Genomic DNA, 13,493 nt, shown 5'->3' on the forward strand with positions numbered 1-13,493 from the left:
TATCTACAACCATCTGATCTTTGACAAACCTCACAAAAACAAGCAATGGGGAAAGGATTCCTTGTTTAATAAATGGTGTTGGGGAAAACTGGCTAGCCATGTGCAGAACAGAAACTGGACCCCTTCCTGACACCTTACACTAAAATTAACTCCAGATAGATTAAAGACTTAAACACAAGAACTAACATCATAAAAACCCTAGAAGAAAACCTAGGCAAAACCATCCAGGACATAGGCATAGGCAAGGACTTCATGAATGAAACACCAAAAGCATTGGCAACAAAAGCCAAAATAGACAAGTGGTACCTAATTAAAACTCCAGAGCTTCTGCACAGCAAAAGTAACAATCATTAGAGTGAATCGGCAACCAACAGAATGGGAAAAAATTTTTGCAATCTACCCATCTGACAAAGGACTAATATCCAGAATCTACAAAGAACTAAAACAGATTTACAATAAAAAAAAACAAACAAGCCCATTCAAAAGTGGGTGAAGGATATGAACAGACACTTTACAAAAGAAGACATATATGAGGCCAACAAACATATGAAAAAGTGCTCATCACTGGTCATAGAAATGCAAATCAAAACTACATTGAGATACCATCTCACAACAGTTAGAATGGTGATCATTAAAAAATCTAGAGAAAAAAGTTGCTGGAGAGTATGTGGAGAAATAGCAACACATTTATACTGTTGATGGGTGTGTAAATCAGTTCAACCATTGTGGAAGACAGTGTGGCAATTCTTCAAGGACCTAGAAATAGAAATTCCATTTGACCCAGCAATCCCATTACTGGTTATATATCCAAAGGATTATAAATTGTTCTACTATAAGGACACATGCACACAAATATTCATTGCAGCACTGTTTACAATAGCAAAGACTTGGAACCAACCCACATGCCCATCGATGATAGACTGGACAGGGAAAATGTGGCACATGTATACCATGGAATACTATGTAGCCATAAAAAACAATGAGTTCATGTCCTTTGTAGGGACATGTATGAACCTGGAAACCATTATTCTCAGCAAACTGACACAAGAACAGAAAATCAAACAGCACATGTTCTCACTCACAGGTGGGTGTTGAACAATGAGAACACATGGATACAGGGAGGGGAGCATCACACACTGGGGTCTGTTGGGGAGAACTAGGGGAGGGCAGGGGATGGGGAGTTGGGGAGGGATAACATGGGGAGAAATGCCAGATATAGGTGACGGGGAGGAAGGCAGCAAACCACATTGCCATGTGTGTACCTATGCAACAATCTTGCATGTTCTTCACATGTACCCCACTGCCTAAAACGCAATAAACCATATATTTAAAAAAAGAGAAAAAAAATGTTTGTTAATACCTAGACTACCAGGTGTATTTTTAAAATAATTTCAACTTTTATTTTGGATTCAGGGGACACGTGGCAAGTTTGTTACTGATGCTGAGGTTTGTGATACTATTGATCCCATCACCCCATTACTGAGCATAGTACCCAATAGTTAGTTTTGTAACCCTTAATACCCTTCCTACCTCGCCCACAGAAGTCCCGTTTCTATTGTTGCCATTTTTATATCCATGAGTAACCAATGTTTATCTCTCACTTATAAGTGAGAATATACCCTATTTGGTTTTCTATTCCTGTGCTGATTCACATAGAATAATGATATCTAGCTGTATCCATGTTGCTGCAAAGGACATATTTTATTATATTTTATGGCTGCATAGTATTCCATGGTGAATATGTGCCACATTTTCTTTATCCAATATACCTTTGATAGGCACCCAGGCTAATTCCACATCTTTGCTATCGTGAATAGTGCAGTGATGAAAATGCAATTGCATCTGTATTTTTGTTAGAATGATTTATGTTCTTTTGAATATATACCCAGTCATGGTATTGCTGGGTCAAATAGTAGCTCTCTTTTAAATTTTTTGAGAAATTGTCAAACTGCTTTCCACAGTGGCTAAACTGATTTGCATTCCCACCAACAGTATGTAAGCATTCTCTTTTCAGTGCAGCCTTACCAGCATCTGATGTTTTTTGACTTTGAAATAATAGCCACCCTGACTGGTGTGAGATGGCATCTCTTTGTGGTTTTGATTTGCATTTCTTTGGTGACTAGTGATGTGTGGAATTTTTTTTCATGTTAGGCCATTTGTATGTCTTCTTTTGAGAGGTACCTCTTCATGTCATTTGCCCATTTTTTCACTAGGCTTATTTGTATTTTGCTTGTTGATTTGTTTAAGCTTCTTAGAGATTCTGGATATTAGACATTTTTCAGATGCATAGTTTGTGAATATTTTCTTTCATTCTGCAGGTTGTCTCTTTATACTGTTGATAGTTTCTTATGCTGTGCAGGAGATCTTTTATTTCATTAGATCCCACTTGTCAATTTTTGTTTTCATTGCAGTTGCTTTTGAGTACTTAAATAAATTCTTGCCCAAGGCAAATGTCCAGAATGTTTTTTCTTAGGTTTTCTTTTGGGATTCTTATAGTTAAAGATCTTATATTTAAATCTTTATTAATCTATCTTGAATCAATTTTTATATGTAGTAAAAGATAGGGGTCCAGTTTCATTCTTCTGCATTGGCTAAATAGCTATCCCAGTCCTATTTATTGAATAGAAGGTCCTTTCCCACATTGCCTATTTTGTCAGCTTTGTTGAAGATCAGATGGCTGTAGGTGTGCAGCTTTATTTCTGCATTCTCTATTCTGTTCTGTTGGTTCATGTGTCTGTTTTTGTACCATGGTACAAAAAGCTGTTTGGGTTACTGTAGCTTTATAGTATAGTTTGAAGTCAGGTAATGTGAGTCCTCCAGCCTTGTTGTTTTTGCTTAGGATTGCTTTGGCTATTCAGGCTCTTTTCTAGTTCTGTATGAATTTTAGAATAGTTTTTTTCTAGTTCTGTGAAAAATGACCATGGCAGTTTGATAGGAATAGTGTTGAATTTGTAGATTGCTTTGGGCAGCATGGGCAGGGGCTGTTTTTGTATTCTTCCAGTCCATGAGCAGGGGCTGTTTTTCCATTTGTTTGTGTCATCTGTGATTTCTTTCATCAGTGTTCTGTAGTTCTTCTTGTAGAGATCTTTCATCTGCTAGGAACTTCAGAGCATGGAAAGCAGTTTGTGTGAGGGCAAAGCTCATGATCACGTGGTATCTGAAAACTCAGGCTTTAGAGGGCACATGTTGATCAGCAGTAGAAGACAGAACTTAGCTAGAAGATATATTTACACTTGCTAAGCATTCGAGCCTTTATCCTCTGGACCACCAGATGCCAGCAAGGTCTTTAATAATCAAATTACTTTTTGTTTTATTTTGTCTTGGCATTTATGGCTGGCAGCTCTGTGAGAGACAGATTACAGGTCAAGCAAATAGACTTTTTGCTTCTTGAAAGTTGAGAGAAGGTGAGTGTCAAAAAAAGTGGCCAAATTATTAAAGTGTTTATGATATAAAATTGACAAGATTTACTCACATTGAAATAAGGAAGAATGTAGGTGGCTAGATGGGTACAGAGGAATTATCTGAGGGCCATGGAGAGGAGCTCTTGGGGAGCTGCCAAACAAGAAATTAACCTAAACACAAGCCCAGAAGTCAAAGAAGCTGTCCATATGAATCATTAACTAAGAGGGTAGGTAAAGAGAAAATCCAGGTAAGAGCAAATGTACAGAGACCTTGGAAACCATGCTAACAAGACAATTTTAGCAGAGGATCTATAGTGGATTCTAAGCAGATTTTCTGAGCTGCAAAGAACATGGAGAAAGTTAATTTGGGCACACTGGCTCATGCCTGTAATCCCAGCACTTTGGGAGGCCAAGGTAGGCAGATCACATGAGGTCAGGAGTTTGAGTCCAGCCTGGCCAACATGGTGAAACCCTGTCTCTACTAATAATATAAATGTTAGGCAGGCATGGCGGTGCAAACCTATAATCCCAGCTACTAGGGAGGCTGAAGCATGAGAATTGCTTGAACTTGGGTGGGTGGTGGTGGTTGCAGTGAGCCGAGATCATGCCACTGTACTTTCAGCCCGGGAAACAGAGTGAAACTGTGGGAAAGAAGAAAAAAATGACTAAAGTTGATGCCTTTAGTTTGTGTGAAGCTGAAGCTGTATGAATCTCCAATCTAGCATGGTCCTTTTAGCACTCTTTTATTTTTAATAAAAATTTGGAATTAATCTAAACCCTTGTTGAAGGAAATTAAGATATAAGGAGAATGGTGTTGATTATTAATTCTCTCCCAACTAATGTACTTCCTGTGGGTGACTCAGACACTGCACAGAGACCTTCCTTAACTCTGAAATCACCAAGGAATCATTCAGAAAGCAGCTCCTTAAATACCTAATAGTTAGTACTGCCAAAGTGTTAATGCACCTTTTCAAAGCATTAGGGAACTGGGCAAATACAAATAGATGTGACGACGATGTCTAAAACATAAATTAAGACAACCTTCATCTTTGATTTACACTGTTTAAAGAGAGCCTTTTTAAAGTGTGAGATTCTGTGAGCTAATATTTCCTGTCCATGACATTCTAATGTTTTTAGTTGTGAACCATCCAGATTTGCTCTTAGTATGAATCAAATTTTTTATTTAATTAAGCCAGCTTATCTGTCACTCATCATAATTAATCCATTCCTATCTAATTACTTTTTCATTTCCAGAATCAATCATTATATATTAATACACATACAGGAAAATCAGAGTCAATTTTTAATATAAATAAGAGCACAGAATGCCCATTGCATATGGGCATTCTTCACATATTTAGAAAGGCTCAAAATAACTGAGTTGATATTCTGTCACAAACACAGAAACCAGAAAAGAAAGATTTCAGTTCATTCATTTACCTCATGACACCAACTACCTAAATGCCATCATTTCCCAAAATTTATTAAACCACCCAATGATGATTTATAATGTAGGAAGCCTTTCTGTTTCTGGAGGCTGTTGAAGGGAAATCATGCTTGTAGTTCATTTTTGGCACTGGTGCATATGTGGCTTTTTTCATTCACTCATTTATTAATTGAGCAAGACTCCAATCATTGGAGATGCAGCCGTGAATGAGGCAAAAGAAGGATCCACTTCCCTTTGAGCTTAAATTTCAGTGAGGGAGGCAGACAATAAACAGGTAACAACAATGATGAGTAACCCACAAAGAATTAAGGTGGTAGAGGGTGATTCAGTGACTTCTATAGGTGGAGTGCTCAGAGAAGGCCTCTCTGAGGAGGCGTCATTAAAGCTGACAGTTGAATGACAAGAGATGCCATGAGATGATCACAAGACTAAGCATTCCAGGATGACATCACAGCTCAAGCAAAGGCCCTTGAGTTGGAATACAATCTAGGAATCAAGTGAAGGCCAGTGCTGCTGCAGGGACATAAACAAGAAAGTAGTAAGAGATGAGCTTAGGGAGAGAGAGAACACTCAATGTAAGGAGTGTGCATTTCATTCCAAGGTTCGTGAAGAGCTGATGGGAGTTTTAAACAAAGTGGTGATGTGATCCGATTTACATTTTGGAAAAATCAGTCTGTGTGCTCCATGGAGAATGAACTAAAGGGGGAAAGCATAGAAACAGGGAGATGGAGTCTGGATGAAAGGTGAGTACAGCTTGCATCTGGTAGCATAAGGGACAGAAGTAGATTAACTCAGGATTTGTTTAATGGTAGAGTGAGAGAAGTTATTGATAATGTTGGCTTTTGGAGGGTGTATTATAGAAAGAAAAGAATCCATCAAGGGTAATTCAAAAATTTTTTTGTATCATAAGCTTTAGAACCTTAACATCATTTAGTCATTTCATGTATTTATTCCAATGGTCATTATAAAGGTTGATTCTTTTTACAGTTGTGTATTTCCTTGGTTAGAGCAAACTATGGTCTATGGCTTTCTAGATCCAGATCCAAATCTGAGTTTTCTAATTTAGTGGCCATATGCTCTTGAGCGAGTTTTCTAACCCCACTGCCCTTTAGTTTTTTGCCTAAAAAAAATGGTAATAATGTTGCCTATTTCATAGGGTTGTGGTCAGAAGTTACAAAGAAATGCAAAAAGAAGTACTTAGCACCCTACTGGCCTGCAGGAAGCACTCACTAAATGTTAGAAATTACTATGTGCTATAGCAAAAGAATTTATTAACAGAGTAAGCAGACAAGCTACAAAATGGAATAAAATATTCACAAACTATGCATCCAACAAGGGTCTAATATCCGGAATCTATAAGAAACTTAAACAAATCAAGCAAAAACCAAATAATCCCACTACAAATTGACAAAGACATGAGCAGACACTCCTTAAAAGAAGACATGCAAGTGGCCAAAAAACATGAAAAAAATGATCATCATCACTAATCATCAGAGAAATGCAAACCAAAACCACAGTGAGATACAGTATCACACCAGTCAGAATGGCTATTACTAAAAAGTTCAAAAACAACAGGTGCTGGCAAGACTGCAGAAAGTAGGGAATGATTATACACAGTTGGTGGAATTGTAAATTAGCTCAGCCATTCCGGAAAAGTTCGGAGATTTCTCAAAGAATGTAAAATAGAGCTACCATTTAACCCAGCGATCCCATTGCTAGATGTATACCCAAAGAGAAATAGATCATCATACCAAAAGGACACATGCACTTATATGCTCATTGCTGCACTGTTCACAATAGCCAAGACATGGAATCAACCTAGGTGCCTATCAGTGGTGAATTAAATGAAGAAAATGTGGTACATATACACCATGGAATACTACACAGCCAAAAAAAAAGAAGAAGAATGCAATGTCCTTTGCAACAACATGGACACAACTAGAGGCCATAGTCTTAAACTAATTAATGCAGGAACAGAAAACCAAATACTGCATGTGAGGTAAACATTGAGCACACATGGACATAAACATGAGAATAATAGACACTGTGGATGGCTAGTGGCGGGAGGAAGGAGGGGAGTGTGTGAGTTGAAAAACCATCAGGTACTACACTCACTACCTGGGTGCGGTATACCCAGGTAACAAACCTACACATGTAACCCCTGTGTCTAAAATAAGAGTTAAAGTTTAAAAAAAGAAAATAAAAAGAAAAATATATACTATATTTTTCTTATCCTCCTTACAGTTGCACATTCAAGTCTCAGTACCTAGAAATGAGTTAACACATTTTTAAGATACAAAAATTTCTGTTTCTTATATCATCACATGATTATTTTTGTATGATTTAGATGCTGTTTTTCAGAATTTCTTAACCTTTTTGAATATATTTTTACCTTCTAAATCTGGCAGTATTTGTTTCTTTTTAAAGTGGCTTTTTTGCCAATATTTTATTGAGGATTTTCACATCAATGTGCATCATGGATATTGGCCTGAAGTTTTCTTTTTTGGTTGTGTCTCTGCCACGTTTTGGTATCAGGATAATGTTGGTCTCATAAAATGAGTTAGTGAAGATTTCTTCTTCCTATATTGTTTGGAATAGTTTCAAAAGGAATGGTACCAGCTCTTCTTAAAGTGTTTGTTGTTGTTGTTGTTGTTATTTGGGTTTGAAAATCTGCTAAGGGCTTTTAGAGAGATTTAGTGAACATTATCAGCTTTATTGTGAAGTTAGTATTTTCAGCTCTTAAAATGGAGGGACGAGGGGCATTCTGATCTCAAGATTATATAAATTATGTGAAAGCTTGATGTAACTGCCTCCATCAGTGCCATAACACCGCATGGGCCCCACTTTAATGTGCAGCTCCTCCGGTGGGTGTCCTGCTTTCTATTTGGACTTAGAACCATATTGAATCTAAGGCTGGAAAATACCCTATTTGTTTAGATCACAGGATAATCCAGAAGATCTTATATTTCTCTGACTCTTTGATTTCCATGTAAACACTGGTTTCTATCACTCTGCCAGACTGCAGCTGCATTTCAGACTTTCCTGATGGGTTATTTGCTTCTCAAAATAGGCTTGAGAACAGTAGGAAAATAGAGTAGGTCAGCACAGCATATGGTTAAATTTTCATGGACAGATGTGTTCGAGAATAACAGGGAAATTCTTTTAAATTGTTATCTTTGTTATAAATGTGGTATGCAGATGTTTCATAGTTATGGCTGGGATTGAGGTACTTTTAGCAAATGGTACTTTTCGTAAGATAACACATTTACCTAATTTTTGAAAAGTATACTCATGTTTCACGGGAAGTAGCTGGGCAAGGAACAGCCTCTTGGCTCCTAGAATCTTACAATACCATCATTGATGCAGAATTGTTCAGCACCGGTGACTTTGGAATTCCTTTCTATGCAAAACATTTGACATTAAATGCATACATGTTTTGTGATTCTTCAAGTTGCAGGTTCTGTGTTTCTTCTTGTATTTTGTTAATGACAGGAGATAATATCTTTTATTTCGAAGGTTTACATGGTATGACACATGTAAGATAGTTTCTATCTCTGATATAATAGTAGGTCCCTAAGCCCAGAGTGATAGATGTCACTTTATGAACCACTGGGCAATCAAATCTACAGTGGGTGGAATCTGCTATGATAGGTTTTCATGCTTGTTTCTATACTGTGCTAAATTTTGTAAAATGTCACAATATATCTGAATACTCTAGGTAGCAATGGTATAGTCTGAGATGTTTTTGGAAATCAATCCTGTTATTTCACAACACAGCACCTCAACTTGATCATATTACTGTTAGTATTTATTTTTAGGTTTTCATTTTTTTGCCAGAAATATATGTGTGGTCATACTCACTTCGTCTGTGTTTGTCTTTCCACTACAGATACAGGAGCAGAAAGACAGGCACTAAGAGAAAATGTATATCCTAAACTGAGAGAATTCTGCAGAGAAAACTATGGATTGGAATTTCAGGTAATTCTAGTGTTAATTTCATTTGCAATTACATCCAATTAAGTAACTAGTGTTTGTTTATTGTCACAACTTGAGTTTTAGGTCCTGAAAATTTTTATTTCTTCAAGCATGGATAAAAAGAAACACTGACAAACAGAAATAAAGTACTTAGTCATTTCTGATGTTTAGTTCTTTTATGCTATGCTTCTTGGACCCTTCCTGGTATGGGCTTATCTTTTTATTTGAATCCTATTTATTTGCTTTTTTGACAGTATCCACTATTTTCAAAGAAGTGAAAGTTGTTGAGCACCTGAGTTTAAGCTATGGCTTCTAGAAATGTTTTGCACATAAAAATAATGACCAACTTTTTTCAAACTATTTTTATTCAGCAGCCTAACCTGTCCTTGCCTTCTATTTTACCTTTAACTTTTTATTCACATTGTATAACATCCTTTTTCCTAAGCATTTCAGAGCTAAACCATTTACTCCCACCAAAAAATTATATCAACCTTTCAAGAGACAGTAACAGCACACGTCATTGGTAAAGTTCATGAACATCCTAACATTTTAATACAACATTGATTTTTCCATCTAATGGCAAAGTGCTTGAAAACATTGGATGTATCTTGGGCATCCAAATGTTGAAAAAGTAAATGGCTCCTGCAACAGATAACATTATTTAGTCAGAATTTTTCAGCCTCATTTGTGATGGAATCCTAACTCTCCAGTGCTATCTAAACTACACATTTACATTGTCAAGTGATGAATATGTAATAGAGGTTTGTGGTACAGAAGTGCAAAATGCATCATTGTTAGTGGAAGAACATTTCACCCTTCATTTGTTTTCTCCCAGATAAATATTTTATCTTGGTATACTCATGGTGCCTTCTCATGTGATGTATAAAGTAACAGTCTCAAAATGGCTTCAATCTCAATGCATAATGTCAGTCACCACCAGGCCATGATGACACACGCATTGAATCATCACTCATAAGTCACCATTTACTTGATAAATTGTGAACCTGAATTAAATTCCTTGACATGAATTCAGCACTACCTTCTCTAGGGAATCTGGTTCTACTGATAACAGGGTTCCAATTGTTATATAACTTCCAATATGTCAAGATTCCCAAAGGCTTAGACATTCCTTGGGGACTCAGTTACCATAGAGGAATAAATGTGTTAAATCATATTAATCCCGTCTTATGTTTGTTTTGCATCATTTTTGTCAGCAGAGGAAGTTTTTGAGCTGTAAAACAGCTTCTACAAATCATGATATTGTCTAGGATAAGGTGAGAGAGAAAGAGAAACAAGTATACTTTCTGAACTAGAGGTAGGCACAAAAGATAGATACAAGCAAAGGAAAACTGTGCTAGGCAAGGTCCTTAGAATAAATTGATAGGATCGTTCTAGATAGGTGTACTGAATCAGCTGAGGAGATGCTGGAAAACAGAGTAGACCACAGTGGGCAGGGAAGACGTAGAACTGAGCCCCAGCTCTCTACAGGTACTGGGAGTGACTGAACCTGCCCATCCTTCAGTTCAGTATCTAAAATAGGAATGGCAACAGCTTACATGTCTGAGGTTGTGTTTAGAATAAAATAAAATATGCAGGGTTACATTTGCTTCCAAGCTCTAGGCTTAGCAGGAGCTCACATGCATAATATCTGAATTTTCTAAGAATACACTTTTTGAGTGTAGTCTTTTATAGTAGGTTAATTATATACGTACCTTCCTGAGGATATATTTTTTAGAGAGGCAGTTCTCTTCGCTCAGCTGCAACAGAAAACATGGTGCCAGATGCATCATGAACAGCCAGTTTACCCCCACAGTGTCCCTGATTCCATCTTTGGTTGTGCATTGAACCCAGAACATATGAGTTTCCTAGAGCTACTCAAACATACCAATCTACTTCATGCTTGCTTGCCTTTGCTCATGCCATTCTCTTCAGCGATGATGCTTTTCAGTCTGGTTCTTCCCCTGCTTCACCTGCTGGATTCTACTCATTCTGAAGACTCTTCCTATCTGCCCTCATTTGTGCCACATTGCTCACTGACACACAGCCCTGTGGGCTTCTTTTGCATCCCTGAACACCTTAAGCCCATTCATACTTAAGAATTTTACCCTGGCTGTTCTGTCTTGCAGGAATACTCACTCTCTTTGTCTTCACACAGCTGCTTTCTTATTGTTCCCCAGGTCTTCACTGAAATGTCCCTCCTAGAGATGCTTTCCTTTTTGTTATTATTAAGTTCTAGGATACATGTGCAGAACATGCAGGTTTTTTACGTAGGTATACACATGCCATGGTGGTTTGCTGCACCCATCAACCCATCATCTACAATAGGTATTTCTCCTAATGCTATCCATCCCCTGGCCCCCTACCTCCCAACAGGCCCCAGTGTGTGATGTTCCCCTCCCTGTGTCAATGCATTCTTATTGTTCGACTCCCACTTATGAGCGGGAACATGCACTGTTTGGTTTTCTGTTCCTCTGTTAGTTTGCTGAGAATGATGGTTTTCAGCTTTATCCAGGTCCCTGCAAAGGACATGAGCTCATCCTTTTTATGGCTGCATAGTATTCGATGTTGTATATGTGCCACATTTTCTTTATCCAGTCTATCGTTGATGGACATTTGTGTTGGTTCCAAGTCTTTGCTATTGTGAATAGTGCTGCAGTAAACATGTATGTGCATGTGTTTTTATGGATGAAAATTCCAAAAACCAGAACACCTCTTCTCTAGAGATGCTTTTCTAGTGACCCAATCTAAAGTAATTACTTCTCTTTTGCATTATACTGTTTTAATTCTTTGCAAGAATGTGCCAGTATCAGGACTTTTTCTTGTTTATGTATTGACTTACTTATTGTCATTCTCCCACTAGATTATAAGTTCCATAAAAACAGAGGCTTGTCTGTTTTTACAGAATTTCAAAACAGCTGCATTCCTGGGCTTATAGTCCTTGGCACATTGGAAAATTCCATGAGAATTTGTTGAATGAATGCTCATGTAAAAAAAATGAATGAATGAATGAAGACAGCCTAGATATAATTTGTGGAAGAAAGCATTCTCTAATCCCTCCCACACCTCCCAAGATAAGCCATGTACCCTCCTCTTTGCTTCTCTGAAATTCAGTGTATAACTCCCAATAGTCCATCAATTTCATTCAAGAAGTATTTGTTGAGTGCTGACCATATGGCAATCAACATTCTAAGTGCCAGGAGTAAAGGAGCAAACCAACCAGTCCCTCTTCTGAGGAGTTTCTAACATTGTTAAGAGAGGCAGACAATATGGATTCCAGGGGTAATAAATGCATTTTATTGAATAAATCCTTCTATTTTTTAAATCACAGAAAGTAGGGATAGGGAATGCCAGGTAGTCAGAGAAAGACTCAGTGATAAGGCAATATTTGAGCAGAGATTGACAGAAAGTGATGGAGCAAGTCATGCAGATGTCTGGAGTTGGGGTGAGGAATTCAGGCATAGGGAACAAGGGAAAAGGTCTGAGGTAGGAGTGTGTTTGGAATATTCTAGGAACAATCACACCACCACCCTCCAGTCTGGACAACAGAGTGAGACCCTGTCTTAAAAAAAAAAAAAAAAAAAAAAAGGAACAGTAAAGAAGCCAAGGGTGAGTGAAGGAAATAATTACAGATGGCATCAAAGTAAGATCATATGAGACCTCATGGCGATATGACTTACCATTAAGAGAGTTGCTCAGGTTCTATAGTAGAATAGGATACAAAGGAATGATCAATGCAGGAAAATAGAGCAATCAGGGAAAACTAAAGTAAGCGGGATAGATAGTGAAACATCATCTGGTTAGGCAAACTTTTCATCACCTGCCTGTAAGTGCTGAAAGTTCTCAGGCCTGGAATTATCTTATTCAACTTATCCAAATGGCCAGTCAAATAGCTGGCACATAGTAATCCATTTAGTTAAATCTTAATTCAATTAAATTAATAGAATATGGAGTTACATTTTAAGCAAGTCCATATACCTTTTATCTATATGCCTGTTTGGCAGGCTATTTTTTGGTATTTTCCTTATTTTTTTCATTTAAACTAAGATAGTTAATCAAAATACACTAGACTCTGATTATATAAACTTCAATTAATTCTATATGTGATGTATACAGATATAGGTTGATTACTCAGAGATGGAAACAGTTCAGTGGAAAGAACATCAAGCCCACAGAGCGAAGAACATCCAGGGCATCAGGAAAAGACATGGTATTTAAATAATACATTATTTGATTTGCAGGTATTTATTAAGGACCTCTAGCTACAGAAAAGAGGATAGAAAACAAGAACAAAGAGGATAAATTGGAAAAAAATAAAGACAGACTGGGGAGAAAGCAGGTGGTGCCAAACCCAGTAAATAAAGAGCTCGTGATTGTACCCAGAGATACCATCTACTCTTGCTTTTGCATCTCTTTTCCATCCTGATCTAACCCTTACTGCTTCAAAAGTGGGACGAACAAAAAGCATCCTAATTGGTTTATTTTCCTACTTACCTGCAGTAGATTGCAAGTCCTTGAGGAAAAGACTGGTTCTTAATTGTTTTTAAGTCCCCAGGCCTGGAACAGTTTGGCGTTTAGTGGGTATAAGCAGAACTGCCTGACACCATCACCCGACTTGAGTTTCTCTATGCAATACCACCAGAGTCATCCTACGTAAATCTCATACTGTATAA

At 37.5% G+C, this 13,493-nt stretch overlaps 1 protein-coding gene across 1 annotated transcript in view; it reads left to right on the plus strand.

Moving 5' to 3' along the window:
• Window positions 1-13,493, plus strand: part of NWD2 (NACHT and WD repeat domain containing 2) — a 203,344-nt gene that overhangs the window by 79,089 nt on the left and 110,762 nt on the right. Inside the window, exon 2 of the mRNA XM_003927503.4 lies at window positions 8,738-8,826. Within this exon, the coding sequence (XP_003927552.1) occupies window positions 8,738-8,826 (89 nt within the window). The remainder of the gene's footprint in view (window positions 1-8,737; window positions 8,827-13,493) is intronic.

This window comes from Saimiri boliviensis, chromosome 3 (genome assembly GCF_048565385.1).
Source record: "Saimiri boliviensis isolate mSaiBol1 chromosome 3, mSaiBol1.pri, whole genome shotgun sequence".
NCBI classification, from domain to species: Eukaryota; Metazoa; Chordata; class Mammalia; order Primates; family Cebidae; genus Saimiri; species Saimiri boliviensis.